The sequence below is a fragment of the Trichoderma camerunense genome, assembly GCF_050948025.1.
Source record: "Trichoderma camerunense strain CBS 138272 chromosome Unknown V8C40scaffold_7, whole genome shotgun sequence".
In the NCBI taxonomy this organism is placed as follows: Eukaryota; Fungi; Ascomycota; class Sordariomycetes; order Hypocreales; family Hypocreaceae; genus Trichoderma; species Trichoderma camerunense.
The window spans coordinates 433734-452393 of record NW_028145363.1 but is presented as its reverse complement, the minus strand read 5'-3'; the positions used below and the strand labels follow the sequence as shown (position 1 = coordinate 452393).

The following is an 18660-nucleotide window of genomic DNA, read 5'->3' as shown; positions in this document are numbered from 1 at the left end:
ATAGCAAGCTTCTTGTATATGAAAACGAGCTTGTCACTAGTTTCATGTAAGTGGGCTTGAATGACGAGAGGATAGGTGAAATAGCTCTCTAATGATTCACCTGCTGAATCATCAGACTGTGCAACAAGAAGAGCCTGATCATCCCCATTAACACTCGACAGAATTTGTCTGGGCTGGATCACGAGTAGGCTGGAAAAGTCACAAGCGTCTTTCGCATCATTACTCAACTTGGCGATATTATGCAACCCAAATTGCTCATATGCAACCATTTCAGATGCCTGTGCTTGAATATCCTCGAGAAATTCAGATATATCTTTTTGAAGATCCAAGTGAATCCTAACAGGAATCGTTGCAATGGCTGGACCAGGCATTTCCGCTAATCCAGCAACCGGCGCTTGACGACCCGAGACAGTTGTACCAAAGCAAATGTCATCCGCATCACAATAGCGAGCAAGCACGATCGCCCAGGCCGCCCGTAGAATTGTTGCCTTTGTGACATTGGCAGAAAGTTTGGGCATCAGTAGCTCGCATTCGAAATTCCCGGTACTATTGGAGCCAGCAGGTTGCTCACTCGAAGCCAGTCTGTTCGGATAGCTGGCCTTCTTTGCGTTATTAAGCTGACCAAGCCAATATTCGCTTGCCAATTGGTGATCAATATTGAGAGTATATTGGATGAAGCGCGAAAAGGGTTTCAGTTCATTGACCCTAATCCCTTTATAGTTATTCTCCAGTGTTTCAAGTACCACGCGCATTGTCCATCCATCGAATACCGCATGATGCATTGTCAGTATAAAGTGTACGTTATTGTTATGAGATATCAGGGCATAACGGCACAGCCTGGAGCCGTATTCCATCGTGATATATCGCGAGGCGTCAAGGTAGTCATCTAGTGATCGAGTGTCTGGTGAGTCCCACTCGAAGTCATCTTTTATCACAGCCTGAATGGAGTGACCATCGATGTGCATAATCCGAGTTCGCATATTCGGGCACATCTCAATAGTTCTTTGCCAAGCAGCCTTGAACTCCCTGAGGTCCGCGTTCTTAGAAATGCGATAATGAAATCTGGCTATGTATGAACCGGGTTTCTGGACAGCTAGTGCCATCAAGCCTTCTTGTAGCTTTGAGCAAGGGTACGCGTCTTCGATAGTCACATTATCATATAAGTCCGTGGCGGATTCGTTGTCGGCGGCAAGAAGCGAATCTTTTTGGAATGGAGTCAACATGCTAAATGGTTCAGTAGGGATGGACTCAAGATCATCACCACTGATGCTTTGGGCCTTTGCGGCGACACTGAGAAGCCGAGCATCCTTGAAGACGTCCCTAGCACTAACAATGATACCTTTTTCACGAGCGGCAGAGATAAGCATAATAACTGACATAGAGTCGCCTCCAACTTGAAGGAAGCTATCGTGCCTTCCAATCGATTCAGTTGGAATATGTAGAATGTCAGACCACAACTGTTGCAGCTTTAATTCCATAACAGTCTCTGGTGGGCTCTTGCTACTGTCAACAAGCGAATAAAGGTCGAATTCTTCCCTATTCAGTGATGTAGTCATATGGACGAGCTGTTTCCGATCGAGCTTGGTCGATGTGCCAATCGGCATATGTTTGCAAGGGATGAAAATTTTGGGGACCATGTATTGGGGAAGAATATCCCCGAGATGAGTAATAAGATCCTGGATCTGTGGTAGTATATCATCCCGCAAAGGTAAGAATGTGTTGTTATTCTCGGAGTCGGCCACTAAATGCGATGGAATAGTATCATTGCTGAAGCAGTAATAGGCCACTAGATGGGACCCTTCTTCCCGTTTCATAACGTCGACTGCAACTTGACGAACCCCTGGGAAATGTGCAAATATTTGATGTTCGATTTCGTGAAGCTCTATGCGAAGGCCACGAATTTTGACTTGAGTGTCTTTTCGACCAAAATATTCCATTGTGCCGTCTGGATTGTAACAACCCAAGTCACCCGTTCTGTAAAACCGACTCCAGCCCCTCATATCACGACGAGGTGCCCAAACCGGGAGCGAAGATACTATAGCCTCCTGAGTCTGGGATGGATTGGCCAAATATTCCCTGAAGATAGTTGGTCCTTGGTATACAATCTCGCCAACACATCCTGTGGGAACCAGTCTCATGGGATTATTTGGGTCTACAATCCACCAATTGCCCAAAATAGGCCGCCCAAGAGTCATTGGGGAATTGTTTGAATCCGTCCATTCGTGTATAGAACCGATGACACATATCTCCGTCGGGCCCCAGGCATTGAAGACTCGTAACTTCCCAGCCCACACTTGGATAATATCGGAAGACGCAGCCTCACCACCGACAACAAGAATCTCCAGGTTAGGTATCTCTTCAGGCCTCAAGCTACGCGCCACAGTCGGAGTGCAGAATGAGGCAGTTACAGAAGCTTTAACCATATATTCTGTCAAGTTGTTCATTTGGTCGTCCCAGGATGGTATACAGACGCAACCGCCAACAATGAGAGGTGCGAAAATCTCAAATATCGATGCGTCAAAGACAAATGAGGCAAATTGGAGCATTCTGGTTGCATCGGTAATGCCGACTCTCCGAGCCAAAGCCATCTGAGATGTACATACTGATGTGTGCTCAATAACAACGCCCTTGGGCATCCCTGTTGTTCCGGAAGTGAAGATTATGTAGGCAGCATCTGCGGGAGATACATTGACATCAGGCCGATGCATATTTGCACCCATCTCCAAACTCTCATTGAGCTCGGATGATATTTCGAGAATGACGCGTGCCAAAGTTGCACATTTTGAAGTGTTTGTCGTAGATGTCAAGATTAATGATGAGCCAGTCTGTGAGAGAATTTGCTCGTATCTTTGAATAGGATGACTGGGATCTAACGGCGACCAGGTTGCGCCGGCTTTGTTAATTGCCAAAATAGCGACGATATACCAAGCCGATTTGTCGAAACAGACATGAACGATATCACCACTTTTAACGTGGAAATTGTTGATGATGTGGTGGGCCAGCCTATTTGCGCAGTCATCCAGATGTTGGTAGGTAAAGGCGACGTCCCATCCTTGCACAGCGATTGTGTCTGGATGCTTTTTTGCTTCCTCTTCAATAAGAGAGTGAAGACATCGGTTAACAGTAACGGGCGGGTTCCCATTAGCTGCCAAAGCAAAATCATATTCCCAAGGCGCTTCAACTGAAATTTGGGACAATGGAGTGTCGTTTGCAGTAAGCAGCTGTTCAATTACGTGCTTGAACGTGTTTGAGAGGCCCTGTAATTGGTGCTCAGGAACCACTGATGAATCGCAATACAAATCAAGATCAACACTATCCTCAGACAGCATGCATTGGGCAACAAGAGGGTAGTTCAGGTAATTCTGAAGCGTTTCTTCCTTACTGCTTCCCTCAATATCTATCGTAAGGTCGAACAAATTACTCTCATGGCTCATTTGTTGAACCGGCTGAACAATAAATAAAGTTTTAAAAGCGCAAGCAGCCTTAGCTTCGTCATTGAGATTTGAGATATTCTTTAGCCCGAAATGCTCATGGGGAACCATATCAGCAGCTTGATACTGTATATCTCTTAAGAATGACGATACAGCTTGCTGACTGTCTATCCGGATACGAACGGGGACCGTGGCGACCACGAGACCGGGGATGGATTCTATGCCAGCAACTTCAGCATGGCGACCAGAGACACTGGAACCAAAACAGATATCATCCACATTATTGTATCTTGCTAGCACCATTGCCCATGCCGCTCGGATGACTGTTGCTTTGGTGATGTAGCTATTGGCTAGCTGTTTAAGGCTCACTGAAGTTGTCTGAAGCTTCATTTGCCCCTTTGAGTCGTTTGTATGTCCTTCGCTCCCCATTGGAAAAGCTGCTGACTTTGCACCCTCTAGCTGAGCTGTCCAAAATTTGGCAGATGCAGTGTGGTCCATATTCAGGCTGTACTTGACGAATCGAGAATACGAATGGAGCGGAGAGACATCTGTTGCATCATAATTGGTGTGTAAAGTACCCATGATCAACCGAAGCGACCAACCATCGAAGATCGAGTGATGCAACTTGAGGCAGAAATATTTGGCACCACCATGGTCAATCAAAGAATACCCACAGAGTGGCAAGCCGTAATCAATATCGAGACCTCGTTGGCTGTGGAGGGGCAATAAGGTCTTCTCTTCGTCATTCCACTGACATCCGTTTTTAATGACGACTTGAATGGTTGAGTTCTCCAGGATTATGATTCTCGTTCGTAAGGTCGCACAAATTTCGACAGTTCGATCCCAAGCTGAAATAAATCGCAGAACGTCAACCTCTTCTGCCAAACGAAAGCAGTATTTGGCTACATAAGCGCCTGGCTGTCTCATAGTTATGTTCATAAGACCCTCTTGCAATGAAGTGCAAGGGTATGCATCTTCAATAATCTGTCCGATTGACAAATTGCATTGTAAATCTGCTTCGCCACGTAGTAGAGCTTCGTGGACTGACTGAGAGAGTAGACTGAATGGCGGCGTTTCATCAGATGCTATGGTGCGGCTATCAATCAACGTCATCTTGGAAGCAACAATAAATAATCTTGGGTCATCAAACACGTCTTTGACAGAAATAGATACGCCGAACTTTCGAGCCTTTGAAACAAGTTGAATCGCCACCAGGGAATCACCACCGATCTGAACAAAGTTGTCACCACGACCGATGGATTCTGCAGGAATATCTAGTACTTCGGCCCATAGAGACTGAAGACGCCACTCCATTACAGTTGCTGGTGATTCCTTTGCCGTCACCGTGTCGGATAGCGAGTACGCTGCTAATTGATCTCGGCCAAGTAGTGCTGTGAGCTGTCGAAGTGATTTTCTATCTAGTTTAGCAGAGGTAATGGACGGCATAAACTTGCAGACAATGAACGTTGTGGGCACCATGTAGTGGGCTAGAGTTGTCTTGAGCTGTGCCACCGCAGTAGATATTAACTGCTGCATGTCGTCTGTGAGCGGAATGAAAATCTCATCGGGTGTTGCTGTCGGAGATATCGGTTTACAATCCAAATTGAAACAGAGGTATGCGACTAGTGTACTTCCGCTCTCAGTATTGACCAATTCCACTGCAACCTGATCAACAGTCATTGCTTGTGAAACCTGGTACTCTATTTCTCCAGCCTCGACTCTGTGACCTCGAATCTTGATCTGCGTGTCCTGACGCGAGAAGTACTCGATGTTGCCATCTGGATTGTAAAAGCATAAATCGCCGGTTTTATATAGTCGATCGCAGCCTGGAAGTGCTTGGCGTGGAATCCAGTTTGGCAAGTCAGAAATTATTGATGCCTTGGTTTTGTCTGGAGCAGCCAGGTATTCGCGTAGAAGTGTTGGGCCTTGAACAACCAGTTCGCCAACAATACCGGTAGCTGCTAACTGAGTTGAATTCCGTGTATCAAGAATCCAACAGTAGGCACCTAAGGGCTTCCCTATTACGGAGGGCGATTCATTCGCTGACTTCCACTCATGACTAGAGCTGATAACAACAGTCTCAGTAGGACCCCAACTATTGAATAGGCGCACTTTTCCGAACCACGCATTGTATACATCTTTGGTAGCCGGTTCACCAATCAGAGCGACTACTTCCAAGCTGGGTACCTCTTCCGGATCAATTGTGCGAATGTAAGATGGTACCAAGTAAGCCCAATTGACGTGGTTTTCCTGAATAAAACCAGTGATATTGTTCATTCTTGCCCAATCTGATGGAATACAGACACAGGCGCCTGAAATCAACGAAGTGAAAATTTCGCCCACAGATACATCAAAGGTAAAGGCAGAAAATTGCAACATTCGAGCGGTGGCTGGTAATCCTAATCTTTTTGATATAGCATTCAGACCAGTACATACAGCCGCATGCTCTAAAACAATACCTTTCGGTGTACCAGTGGAGCCAGAAGTGAACAAGACATAAACGGTACTGCGAGGAGATACTGTCACAGCTGGATTGCTTGAACTGACTCCCGCGTCCACCAGCTGGTCATCAATTATACTATCCACTTCAAGTACATTCTTGATAACCTTGGCACATAATGCACTGTGAGTTGTTGAAGCCAACGCAAGTTTGGCGCCTGTCTGGTCAACAATTTGCTGGAGACGCTGCTCAGGATGGGAGGGATCTAACGGGACCCAAGCTGCACCAACTTTATTGATGGCGATGACCGAAATAACGTGCCAAATAGATTTTTCGAAACATACATGAATGAGATCTTCAACTTCAACAGAATATGTTTCGATAAGGTGATGGGCTAAGCGATTGGCGGCCTCATTCAGCTGACTGTACGTAAATTCTCCATCCGACGCGGAAATGGCGATTGCATTAGGGCGTTGGTCAGCTTGGATCTCGATGAGCGTATGAAGACAGGTATCCATGAATTCAGGTGTTTCGTGATTGACTGCAATGGCCTTCTCGAGATCCCAAGGAGAAGAGAGAGCTACCTCTCGTAAAGGCGCATCGGGTAGCGATGCAAGCTGGCAGATGACGTGGCTCAGTTGATGGGCCAACGCTTCAGCCTGAGCCTCAACAAGTGCGCTTGAATCATAAACGATTGACAATTTGATTTTATCGTTAGAAAGATGTCCCTGGATAACTAATGGATAACTGAAGAAATTTTGAACAGAGTCGGCAGACGAATCGATCTCTTCATCTGCGGACACAAGAATAGCATCGCTGTCTTCATTCATCGTGTCTTGCATTGGTTGGATAATGAGGAGGCTAGAGAATCGACAAACTTCCTTAATATCTTCACCCAACTTCATAATGTTTGGTAAGCCATATTGCTCAAAGGGGATCATCTCTAATGCCTGATCTTGCACGCTTCGAAGGAAACCAGAAATAGTCTGGTCTAAGTCGAAACGAATTCGGATTGGGACTGTGGCAAGTATAGGCCCAACCATGTTCATTACATCAGGGACTGGTGCTTGTCGGCCTGAAATTGTCGTACCAAAACAGATATCATCCGTATCACAGTACCGCGAGAGAACCAAAGCCCAAGCAGCTCGAACCAGTGTTGCGGTCGTTGTATTCGAGGTTAGCAGATCGGGGAGCGTAAAAGACTTCTCAAAGATGTTGGTCGTACCCGCCGATGTTTGAGCATCGGTTGGCGATGGATAAATTGCACGCTTGCTGTTCTCGAGCTGTGTGTTCCAATAATGTCTAGCATTATCCGCATTCACAGATCTGACGTAGTGAATAAAACGCGAGTATGGTGGTAAAGGAGACACTTTTATCCCAGAATACACTCTTTGGAGTACTGTGAAGATATTTTGATTAGACAAACCGTCGAACACAGCATGGTGGATCGCCCATAGGAAATAACAGCGACCGTTCTCTTCCTCGACTAAGGTGGATAGAGACAAATTTGAGCCGCAGCTCATTTCAATAGAGCTATGCAATCGAATGACTTCGGTCAGATTCTGACCACGAATGGAGGAAAAGTTGAATTCATCCTTCAACACGACCTGAATGTGTGCCCCGTCAACGTAGATGATTCGTGTACGAAGATTGGTGCAGATTTCAGTGGTCCTTGCCCACGCTTTCTTAAAAGTATCGACATTAACATGGCGTGGTAGTCGATAAACGAATTTGGCGATATAAGAGCCCGGCTGCTTAACGGCGAGAGCCATAAGGCCCTCCTGCATGCTAGTACAGGGATAGGCATCTTCAAGAACAGCATGCGGCAATGAGCATTGCTCACGCGCTTGATCAGCAATTGCCTCCTTCTGGCCATTTGATAACAGGCTAAAGGGTTGTATGTCATCAACGAGAACGTCTGTGATCACAGACACAGCGCTGGCCATTTCCTCCAGTTGTGGATTCTGGAAAATAATGGCCACACTAAGGCCAAGACGATGCTGCTGGGCTAGAGTAACGAGCCGGATTGCACTAATGGAGTCACCCCCAATGTGCAAAAAGCTATCCCTTTTGCTAATATCGTCCGACTTGATATGAAGGACTTCAGCCCAAAGATCTCGAAGCTTGAGCTCCGTAGGCTTAGTTGGAGCTTCCCTCTCTTCTGTTCCAGGGGCAAACTGAGAACGTTCCTGATGTGTAATGTTTTGGGCAAGCTCCGATAGAGCACGACGGTTGACTTTCCCAGATGTCGTGTTATCAGGTTTACCATCGAAGATAAGATAGGATGACGGGATCATATAAGAGGGTAGAGCAGTTGACAAGGCCATGTCTATATCAGAAATTAATATCTTCTGTGCTTCAGATAGCGTATTGATCAATTTTAATGATGATTGCTTGTTTGGTGCATTTTCATGCGTATACCATAAGAAAGCCAGGACGTGAGACTTGACAACGTCAACAATAGCAGTCATTTCTGCTGGAAGCGCTTTTTGGATCTGCGATTCGATTTCTCCAAGCTCCACACGCTGACCATGAAGTTTGACTTGCGTGTCTTTACGGCCGATGTAGTCATACGTTCCATCTGCATTGCGCCGTACGAGGTCGCCGGTTTGATAAGCTCTGTTGGGAAAGCCATAGGGTAGCCAGTCTGCTGTAAAGTCTTCAATCCAATTTGCTGCTTGCTCTGCGCGGACATTAAGATATCCTCGCGCCAGCATCGGGCCTTGGATTAGTAACTCTCCGATACAGCCAACAGGAACAAGGCTGTGGATATCGCTTGGCTCGACAACCCAGAAAGCACTCGAAAGTGGTCTGCCAAGATTGGTCGATTTGCCTGATCGTCCGACGGTCGAATTCCAGGCGCAAATAGAAGCCTCGGCTGGGCCGTAGAGACCGTGCAGCTCAGTGAAATCTTTCCACCTGTCGGCAGTTTTCTGGCTTATCGCCTCTCCTCCAAGGCAAACCACACGGAGTGTCGGGACGTCAGCAGGATTGAGAAGGTCTGCCACTGTAGGTGTAAGGAAAACCCAGTTAGCTTTGGTCTCGTTGATGGCGCCAGGAAGATCATTAAGTCGATCATGATCTGATGGGACGCAAAGGCAGCCACCGCGCATCAGGGTAACTAAGGTATCTAAAACACCGACATCAAAGGTGTAGGCAGAAAACTGGAAAACGCGTGTACCCGGCCCAATTTGAAGATTACGTCCGTAGGCAGCTGCTGAAGAACAGAGAGCGTCATGCTGAATAACCATGCCTTTCGGCTTACCGGTACTACCAGACGTGAAAAGAACAACCGCTGCATCAGAGGGGTTTCCGGAGTGTTGTGAGGAGACAGTAGCCTCAGGCAAAGTGTCCAAGAACGGACCATCGATGGCGACAGTAGAAACATCTAGGTTCTTCATTGTGGACTCACAGCAAGGGCTCGTAAGAGCAACTGTAGCCTTGATATCATCTAGAATACTTTTGAGACGACTTTGTGGTGCCTTCGGGTCAAGCGGGACAAAAGCACCGCCAGCCATTTCCACTGCAATCATCGTCACAACAGCCCAGATAGATTTGGGAAAGCACACAGGCACAAGCACCTCTGGACCCACGCCAAGCTGTTGAAGCTTTGTAGATAGGCGAGAAACTAGTGTTCCAAGCTCAGCATAGGTAAGTTCACCGTCCCACGACGCCACGGCGGGTGAATCTGGGTAGGCGCGGATTGTATCCTGAATCAGCCAGTGGGTGCAAGATTGCGTAGAAGACATTGGCAATTGCGAATTCACAGCATGCTTAATGTCCCAGTCTCCGACAAGAGAGATTTGCCCAAGACACACATCATTAGCAAGCTGCTGAATGACGTGCTCAATCTGGTATGAGAGTGCTTCGACTTGCTTCTCTGTCAACACTGCTGGATTGAAGAATAGGCGCTGTTCCACGCTGTCACCGGCTATTCCATAGATAAGAACAAGAGGATAGTTGAAGTATGATTCCATCGTGTCTTCGGTTAAAGCCCTCTCAGCTTCTCCAGATAAGAGTATTGCATCCTCGGAATCAGCTCCTGAGGAAGCGGGGGGTTGAATAACGAGTAAACTGGAGAAATTGCAAGCTGCCTTCGCGTCAGTGCTCACATTCGCTATGTTTTGTATTCCGAACTGTTCAAACTGAACCATGTCTGTGGCTTGTTTCTGAACACTGAGAAGGAAGTCCGAAGCCTTTGCCAGACTATTGAGGTGGACCCGGACTGGTACGGTGGCAATTGCCAGTCCTGGCATCACTTCTAGACCATGAACTGGTGCTTGGCGGCCAGAAATGGTTGTTCCAAAAGTGATATCGTCGCTATCACTATAACGGGCAAGAACAATTGCCCAAGCTGCACGCAGAATGGAAGCCTTGGTGATTGATGACCGTTCTCTACGAGGCAGAGATATAGTTCTTCGATGCACCTTGGTAGATTGGCCGTCATTGATAGCATTTGATCCGTTAAGAACTGGGAACGTGGCTCGTTTAGAGCCATGAAGTTTGTCATGCCAGAATTTAGCCGCAGCGTCGTGATCAAGAGATGAGGTGTATTTGATAAATCCACGGTACGACTGCAGCGGCGTCATTTCTGTCTTCCGGTAAACAGACTCCAGGGTACTCAGAATGATTTGAATAGTCCATCCGTCATAAATAGCGTGATGAGCTGACCAGATGAAATAGTTTGCCTTTGTATCGTGCAGAATTGCATACCAACAGAGAGGAGTGCCATAGGTCATATGAGAGTATTTGTCTGAGCGGAGAAGGGAAGAAAGGGTCTCGTTATCTGTTGCCCTCCAGTGTAACAAATCTTTGACCAATAACTGGATTGATGAACCATTAAAGAGAATTATTCTCGTACGTAGGGCGTCACATAACTCGACAGTTTTATTCCAGGAAGCTTTGAAACGCTCAATATCAACGTGGTCCGGCAATTTGTAGACATATTTTGCCACATATGATCCTTGTTGCTTTACCGATAATGCCATAAGGCCCTCTTGCAAAGATGTGCATGGATAGGCATCTTCAATGGCATTTTGTGAGATATGACATTGATCAGCCGCTTGCCTGATGATTGCATCTCGAGTCAGCTCTGGCAGAAGGCTAAATGGCGAAATGATTTCGTTCGCTTTCTCGATGTTGTCGCTGAGAATTGCCTTCGATGCAACCATGAGCAGCCTTGAATCGTCAAAAACATCCTTCACGTTTAGATAAATGCCATCAGTTCTTGCTTTAGACACGAGGTGTATGGCAGAAATCGAATCTCCACCAATCTGTAAGAAGCTATCATCGCGACCAATAGAATCGACAGGTATTCTTAAGATGGACGCCCAAATTGATTGGAGCTTTCGTTCCATTGCCGTTTCCGGGGGGCGTTTGTTACTATCCAAGAGTGAATACATCGATATTTGGTCATGGTTAAGCAGAGATACCATCTGACGAAGAGCCTTCCTATCGAGTTTCGTGGACGTGATAGAAGGCATGTATTTGCATATGATGAAAAGAGTAGGTATCATATAACTGGGAAGGATCACCTTCAGCTGACCTATCATTGCGGCAAGTAACGGTTGGAATTCGGCCGTAATTGGCAAGAAAATGTCATCTAGATTAGCCTGTGCGTTTGACGATGAACGAATCTCTTCGCTGAAGCAGAGATATGAAACCAAGTTGGAGCCGCCATCAGAAGTTAATACATCCACAGCAACTTGACGAATGCCTTTCAAGCTTTCACGAATTCGATGTTCAACTTCACTAAGCTCAACTCGTAAACCACGAATCTTTACTTGAGTATCTCTGCGGCTGCAGAACTCGATAGTTCCGTCCGGGTTATACATGGCCAGGTCACCCGATTTATAGAAGCGTGTCCATTGAGGCGCTCTTTGCAATGCCCAATTGGGCAGTGATGTAATAACAGATGATCTTGTCCGCTCAGGGTCATCAAGGTATTCACGCAGAAGCGTTGGACCTTGCAGCATAACTTCACCAACGGTTCCAATGGGGGCTAACTGGTCAGGGCGCTCAGGGTCAACGACCCAGCAGAATGCTCCGACGGGCTTGCCTATAGTTAATGGAGATTCGGTATTCGACTTCCATTCATGCAGGGTGCTGAAGACACATGTCTCAGCCGGGCCCCAGCCACTGATAAATCGCAGCTTGCCCACCCAAGTGTTAAAGATATCTCGGGGAGTTACCTCTCCACAAAGAAGGAGTAGCTCGAGAGTAGGGACATCTTGTGGTTTTAAGACTCTAATAAAAGAGGGTGTAAGGTAAGCCCAGTTTACACCAGTCTCTCGAATAAAGCCTGCAATGTCATTCATACGAGCCTGCTCCGAAGGGACGCAGACGCAGGCACCCGATATAAGTGGTGCAATTATTTCTCCAATAGAGAGATCGAACACGAAGGCTGCAAATTGAAGCATCCTCACGTTAGAATGAAGACCCAGACGCTTGATAATCGCTTTCTGACTACTACAGACGGACCGATGTTCCATGACAAGACCCTTCGGGATGCCAGTGCTACCGGATGTAAATAGGACGTAGACTGCATTATTGGGTGACACCTTTGTGACCGGTGAGCTTGAGCTATATCCGCCATTGCTTGATAATTGCTGATCAAGAGATTCCGAAATCTCAATCACCAGTGGCACAAGTCCGCTGCATAGCGCCGCATGAGATTCTGATGTCAGTACCACTTGGGCTTTTGTTTGCGTAACAATTTGGCGAAGTCGCTCTGGAGGATGAGATGGATCAAGGGGAACCCATGCAGCACCGGCTTTGTTAATAGCTAAAATTGATACAAAGAACCAAGCCGACTTGTCGAAGCATACGTGGATGAGTTCGTCCAATTCGACCGTATGCTGAGCCATTAGATAATGTGCTAAGCGATTGGCTGCGTTGTCCAGCTCAGTATATGTAAAGCTTCTGTCCCAAGCGCAGATGGCCATGGCATCTGGGGTCTCTGAAGCTTGTGATTCAAAAAGGTGGTGGAAACAGTTTTCTACTACCTCTGGCATCTCGGGATTGAACGAGACAGCCTTTTCAAGATCCCACGCAGAAGCGATCGTGATAGCTCCAACATCCGAGCGCAGGCCTAGGACAAGTTCCTTAGCTACATGCTGAAACTGATGTGACAATGCCACTATTTGCTCTTCGGAGAGGATTGCGGTGTTGTAGATGAGAACAAGTTCGGTGGAGTCATCATGCAGGTGTCCTTGAATAACGAGCGGATAGCTAAAGTAATTTTGAAGAGCATATTCACCAGTGCTAAGTTTCTGATCAACTGAAGTGAGAATTGCATCACCATCGCTTAAACGATCCAGAGCTTCTTTTGGCTGGATAACTAATAAGCTAGAGAAGTCACAGGCGTCTTTAGCATCGCTGTTCAGTTTGCGAATGTTTTGTAGACCGAATTGTTCAAATTCGACCATCGCCAGGACTTGTTCCTGCACTTGCTTCAGGAATGTAGTGACTGATTTCTGCTGATCAACTCGAATTCGCATGGGGACAGTTGCAATCGCTGGGCCTGGCATATCTATTATCCCAGGCATTGGGGCTTGTCGGCCTGAGATTGTTGTGCCAAAGCAGACATCGTCACTATCGCAATAGCGTGCAAGAAGAACCGCCCATGTCGCTTGAAGAACTGTAGCTCTTGTGACGCCTGGTATGCTTACTTCTGGAAGATCAATATCCATAACCATAGATCGAAAGCCTCTCGAAGGTTCTAGTCGATCTTTACTAGCATCGGGAGGAAACGAGGCTTTCTTAGCATCAAGAAGCTGCTCTGCCCAATAATCAGAAGCAGACCGGGAGTTGATATCCATGGTGTATTGGATGAATCGAGAATAGGGCGTCACTAGTGTAACGTTCATTCCTTTATACATGTCATTAAGTGTGTCAAGACAAACTCGAATAGACCAGCCATCAAATATCGCATGGTGCATAGTCCAGATGAAGTGTGTCTCGTTGTTCTTCTCTCGGATCAGCGCGTAACGGCAAAGGCGAGACCCGTATTCGGCTTCTACATCTTGGATTGACTGGCGATAAGAAGCAACGGTCATACCATCTGTATCATCCCAAGTATCGCCATTAATCACTACTTGGATTGATGAGCCATTGAGGTGGATAATCCTGGTTCGAAGAAGGGAACACAGTTGCACCATTTTCTCCCAGGCTGTTTTGAAGTTGGAGACATCTACACGGTCTGATAAGCGATAGTGAAAGCTCATGATATACGACCCAGGTTGCTTCACAGCCAGGGCCATGAGACCTTCCTGCATGTTGCTGCAAGGGTATGCATCTTCAATGTCCATCGAATGGGCTAAGTTAAGCTCCTTCCTCATCCGTGCCGTCAAGAGATGACCTCGAACTTGTGGTTGCAAAAGGCTGAATGGCTTTGCTATTTCGGTATGGTTCTCGGCAACGGCAATAGAAACAGCTTGAAGAGCAACGGAGGACAGCCGAGAATCTTTAAAGATATCGCTAGCTCGAAGTTCAATACCATAATCGCGAGCCAAGGCAATAAGACGAATGATCGCAATAGAATCGCCACCAATTGCCAAGAAGCTGTCGTGTCTACCAATTGACTGGACGGGTACCTTCAAGACTTCTGCCCAAATTTTCTGCAGATCCTGTTCCATATTTGTTTCTGGGCTAGATTTGACCTCGTTCACCGCACATAATGAATACTGCTCAAGACATTGCAAATCTAGTGCAGCGACAAGGCGAAGCAGGGATTTTCTGTCCAACTTGGAGGACGTCAGTAGTGGCATCTTCTTGCAGGGAACAAAGAAAGTTGGCACCATATAGCCAGGTAGAGAAGATATTAAAGAACTGCGCAGGGCTCCCAAGCCGTTTTTCAGCTCGTCGGTCAAGGGAAGGACGATATCTTCGCTGGTTATGTTATTGGTCATGCTGGCTGGAATAGTATCACTATTCTGGCATATGAATGCAACTAGATTAGTACCGGCTTCGCTTCTGAGCGCTTCGACAGCTACTTGACCCGGGGTATTCATGTTCTTGCGAATGTGGTGCTCAATTTCTCCCAGCTCAATACGCAAGCCACGTATTTTAATTTGCCCATCTTTGCGCCTGCAGTACTTTATAGTGCCGTCAGAATTGTAAACGGCTAAATCTCCGCTTCTATAGAATCGATTCCATAGTTCACGATTTGGAGTCCACTGTGGGAGGGAGGTGACCGTAGCGGCAGCTGTTTTCTCTGGATCTGCAAGGTATTCTCGTAGCAAATTCGGTCCTTGGACAACTATCTCACCAACAGTTCCTACAGGAGCCAATTTAGTTGGATCTTCAGGATCAACAATCCAGCAATTGCCGCAGATCGGCTGACCGATAGTTAAATGTGACCCCTGAATAGAGATAGATGTTACTTCGTGAACTGCGGCGATAACTGTTGTTTCGGTAGGACCCCAAACATTGAACAGTCGCACTTTACCAAGCCAAATATCGAAGACCTCTTTGCTTGGAGCTTCACCACCAACTGTAATAAGCTCTAAGCTGGGCACATCTTGAGGACTAAGAATACTGGCAACCGAGGGAGTCAAAAATGCCCAAGTAGCATTGACATCTCGGATAAAAGCGGGCAATGAGTTCATTTGCATATCCCATGAAGGGATACAAACACAAGCACCTGAAATGAGTGGAGACATTATTTCGAAAAGCGATGCATCAAACACAAATGAGGAGAATTGGAGCATTCGGACGCCATCGTGCATACCGAGCCTCTGACTCAGAGCGACCTGGCTGCTGCAAATGGCCCTGTGCTGAATGGCCACACCCTTGGGAACTCCCGTCGATCCGGATGTGAAAATTATATATGAAACATCATCAGGGCTGACCCTCACATCGGGTTTGCCAGCATATGCTTCAATACCTCGGAGCTCGGAAATAAATTCTGCATTCACTTCAAGGACTTTTGCAACTAGTTGGCTGCACTTAAGAGAATTCGAAGGCGTGCAGAGAGCCAGAGTTGATCTAGTTTGCTTAACAATGCTCTGGTGACGTTCAGTTGGATGTGATGGATCAATAGGCACCCAAGCAGCACCAATCTTGTTGATAGCCAAGATCGCCACAACAAACCAGGCGGATTTGTCAAAGCAAACCATGACTAGGTCGCCAGCTTTCACTTTCGAAACATTCATCAGATAGTTAGCCAACCTGTTGGCATTCTCATTTAGTTCAGAATAAGTGAAATCGGCATCCCAAGAACAAACGGCAGCAGAACCCGGGTTTATTTTTGTTCGTTCTTCGATAAGTGTGTGGATGCAAGCATCGACAACAGTAGGCGCGTTGGGGTTAGCAGCAAGGGCGAATTCAGTATCCCATTGGCTAGTCATTGACAGCGTGTTAAGCGGCTCTTCGTATTGAGAATTTAACTGTTGAACAATCTGCTCAAACTGATTGCAAAGACCCTGAAGCTGGTGATCAGACAGTATATCTCCATCGTAGTACAGCGTTAGAATCGCGTGGTTCTCAACCAGATCACATTCTACCGTCAAGGGATAATTGAAAAAGCTTTCCAACCAGGTTTCGATTTTTGTTTCGTCATTCAAATCAGATGTAAAAAGCTTCCCACCATGATTTTCCGCATGCTGCCTCTGACTTGACTGAACAACAAACAAGCTAGTGAAGTCGGTAGCGTCCTTGGCACTGGCACTGAGCTTTGAGATGTTTTGAAGGCCGAACTGTTCATAAGCTACCATCTCAGTGGCTTGGTTTTGGAGATTTTGCAGGAACTCAGACACGCGTTGGGTACGGTCAAGGCGGACTCTCACAGGAACTGTAGCAATTGTAGGGCCGGCCATATCAATTAAGTCTTGGACAGGCGCCTGTCGACCTGACATAGTTGTACCAAAGCAGATATCGTCAGTCTCAGAGTGCAGACTTAGGATGAGCGCCCATGCGCCTCGAAGTACTGAAGCTTTTGTTATAGAGGAGTTGGCTTGGCTCGAAACTGCGATTTTTCTCTTCATAATTTGGAATCCTTGAGCTGCCGTCTCTGATTCAGTTACCAGCTTTGGTGGTGGGAATGAAGCCCTTTGGGCACCTTCTAGTTCCTCAGTCCAGTAATCCATAGCTGCTTCCTGGTCCAGTTGTGAGACGTATTGGACAAAGTTTGCGAATGGGCGAAGAGTCGGGAGAGAATCTTGGGCGTAAGAACGCTGAAGGACGTCCATATTGATCTGCATAGTCCAGGCGTCAAAAATTGCGTGATGCGCAACCCAAACAAAGTATGTCGGTCCATTGGGAGTGCTAATTACTGCATGCCGCGAAAGTTGAGATCCATACGTCATATCAATGCTCTCGATCTCGTCCATGTAAGTGTCGAGGTTTTGGGCATCTGTCTCATCCCAGCACGTATCATGGGACACCACAGCTTGTAGCGACATATCTCCGTCCAGCACAATCCTTGTTCTCAAGTTGCTGCAGGCCCTAACGGTTTGTTCCCAAGATTTCTTGAAACGATCCAGGTCAACGTTTTCTACCAGCTTATAAACCCGCTTGGCTATATAAGAACCAGGCCGTGTGGCGGTCAAAGCCATGAGACCTTCCTGCAGCGGTGTACAAGGGTACAAATCTTCAAGATCTTGTTCTCTTGAAAGCTGACATTGTCGGCTAATAGCAGTAGTCAGAGACTCTAGCTGTGTCTCCTCGATCATACTAAAAGGTTGGACATTGGTAGTCGTCTCGTGTCCAATGGTCATCGAGGCAGCCATCGAGGCTAATTGAGAGTCTTTAAAAATGCTTGCGATGGAAAGTTGAATATTCTCTTTTGCGGCAAGATTCGAAAGATAAATTGCAGAAATTGAATCGCCACCAATTTCCAAAAAGCTATCAAATTTAGATATTTCTTCGGCGTTGATGTTCAAGACTCGAGCCCACAGGCTTTGAAGTTTAAACTCCATTTCAGTGGTTGGTGATACTTTATCTTGACCAGCTATCGAAAATTCTGACAACATTTCGCGGGGCATGTTTGTCGCAAGTTCACGCAGCGTCCTTCTGTCGACCTTATTTGAGCCTGTATACGGAAGTTCTCGAAGAGGGAAAATGATACTTGGGATCATATAGCTTGGCAACACGCGTCGCAGTTCAAGAGTAAGATCTTGGAAAGCAGAAATGAGTTTTTCATCTTTGATAAAATTGCCATAAGGGTCGGCAATATCCGTGATGGTGTTGCACAAGTGGTTCTTGAATGTGATGAAAGCAATTATCATCTTGCCTGCTTCACGCTCGATGAGGTCCACTACAGCGTGCTGCACATCTGCAAGTTTGGCCTTAATGTTATACTCAATCTCGCCGAGTTCTAGACGCTGGCCACGTATCTTGACTTGAGTATCCCGCCGCCCAAAGAACTCAATTGTTCCATCAGGGTTGAACCTTGCAAGGTCACCACTCTTATAGACTCTAGGCCTACCGCTGGATATAACACTGGGTAACCATTCTAAGTCATCGATAAAGGACTCTTTTGTCTTTTCTTCGTTGTTGATATAACCACGTGCAATTGCATGACCTTCAATGACTAACTCGCCGATGCATCCAATTGGAGCGAGGCGGTTGTGATTGCCCGGCTCCACGATCCAAAGTGTGTGAGCAAATGGACGTCCAATATTTGTAGGTGAATCATCTCGTGACTTGAAAACATGCCCGGCAACATCTACACAAGCCTCCGCAGGACCATAGGCATTGATGATCTCTACTCGTCCGTGCCATTTGCTCAAGATATCTCTCGTGGAAGCCTCTCCACCGAGGCAAAGGGTCTGTAGAGTTGGAAGAGTA

At 46.6% G+C, this 18660-nt stretch overlaps 1 protein-coding gene across 1 annotated transcript in view; it reads right to left on the bottom strand.

The window, feature by feature from the left end:
- The window catches only part of V8C40DRAFT_286635 (uncharacterized protein), a gene marked incomplete at both ends in the record, with an annotated part of 50101 nt that overhangs the window by 22846 nt on the left and 8595 nt on the right, over positions 1-18660 (bottom strand). Inside the window, 70 exons of the mRNA XM_083222551.1 lie at positions 27-55; positions 101-227; positions 267-293; positions 342-901; positions 953-1040; positions 1092-1118; positions 1152-1247; positions 1290-1326; positions 1378-1413; positions 1453-1580; positions 1635-1767; positions 1798-1840; positions 1898-2051; positions 2103-2293; positions 2324-2339; positions 2382-2413; positions 2468-2569; positions 2600-2627; positions 2688-2729; positions 2763-2893; positions 2945-3089; positions 3123-3280; positions 3314-3384; positions 3415-3565; positions 3596-3847; positions 3884-3890; positions 3948-3979; positions 4010-4143; positions 4183-4204; positions 4457-5396; positions 6039-7139; positions 7272-7433; positions 7476-7678; positions 7715-7820; positions 7854-8020; positions 8057-8107; positions 8138-8356; positions 8396-8804; positions 8835-9131; positions 9162-9266; positions 9306-9470; positions 9501-9512; positions 9549-9763; positions 9800-9913; positions 9947-10096; positions 10139-10491; positions 10585-10657; positions 10733-11101; positions 11642-11798; positions 11859-11990; positions 12033-12160; positions 12191-12317; positions 12348-12371; positions 12408-12479; positions 12510-12601; positions 12641-12827; positions 12873-13016; positions 13053-13081; positions 13130-13192; positions 13232-13237; positions 13277-13432; positions 13466-13894; positions 13931-14033; positions 14067-14201; positions 14238-14261; positions 14292-14335; positions 14369-14498; positions 14532-14555; positions 14589-14615; positions 14655-18641. Coding sequence (XP_083074101.1) covers positions 27-55; positions 101-227; positions 267-293; positions 342-901; positions 953-1040; positions 1092-1118; positions 1152-1247; positions 1290-1326; positions 1378-1413; positions 1453-1580; positions 1635-1767; positions 1798-1840; positions 1898-2051; positions 2103-2293; positions 2324-2339; positions 2382-2413; positions 2468-2569; positions 2600-2627; positions 2688-2729; positions 2763-2893; positions 2945-3089; positions 3123-3280; positions 3314-3384; positions 3415-3565; positions 3596-3847; positions 3884-3890; positions 3948-3979; positions 4010-4143; positions 4183-4204; positions 4457-5396; positions 6039-7139; positions 7272-7433; positions 7476-7678; positions 7715-7820; positions 7854-8020; positions 8057-8107; positions 8138-8356; positions 8396-8804; positions 8835-9131; positions 9162-9266; positions 9306-9470; positions 9501-9512; positions 9549-9763; positions 9800-9913; positions 9947-10096; positions 10139-10491; positions 10585-10657; positions 10733-11101; positions 11642-11798; positions 11859-11990; positions 12033-12160; positions 12191-12317; positions 12348-12371; positions 12408-12479; positions 12510-12601; positions 12641-12827; positions 12873-13016; positions 13053-13081; positions 13130-13192; positions 13232-13237; positions 13277-13432; positions 13466-13894; positions 13931-14033; positions 14067-14201; positions 14238-14261; positions 14292-14335; positions 14369-14498; positions 14532-14555; positions 14589-14615; positions 14655-18641 — 14430 coding nt within the window. The remainder of the gene's footprint in view (positions 1-26; positions 56-100; positions 228-266; positions 294-341; positions 902-952; positions 1041-1091; positions 1119-1151; positions 1248-1289; positions 1327-1377; positions 1414-1452; positions 1581-1634; positions 1768-1797; positions 1841-1897; positions 2052-2102; positions 2294-2323; positions 2340-2381; positions 2414-2467; positions 2570-2599; positions 2628-2687; positions 2730-2762; positions 2894-2944; positions 3090-3122; positions 3281-3313; positions 3385-3414; positions 3566-3595; positions 3848-3883; positions 3891-3947; positions 3980-4009; positions 4144-4182; positions 4205-4456; positions 5397-6038; positions 7140-7271; positions 7434-7475; positions 7679-7714; positions 7821-7853; positions 8021-8056; positions 8108-8137; positions 8357-8395; positions 8805-8834; positions 9132-9161; positions 9267-9305; positions 9471-9500; positions 9513-9548; positions 9764-9799; positions 9914-9946; positions 10097-10138; positions 10492-10584; positions 10658-10732; positions 11102-11641; positions 11799-11858; positions 11991-12032; positions 12161-12190; positions 12318-12347; positions 12372-12407; positions 12480-12509; positions 12602-12640; positions 12828-12872; positions 13017-13052; positions 13082-13129; positions 13193-13231; positions 13238-13276; positions 13433-13465; positions 13895-13930; positions 14034-14066; positions 14202-14237; positions 14262-14291; positions 14336-14368; positions 14499-14531; positions 14556-14588; positions 14616-14654; positions 18642-18660) is intronic.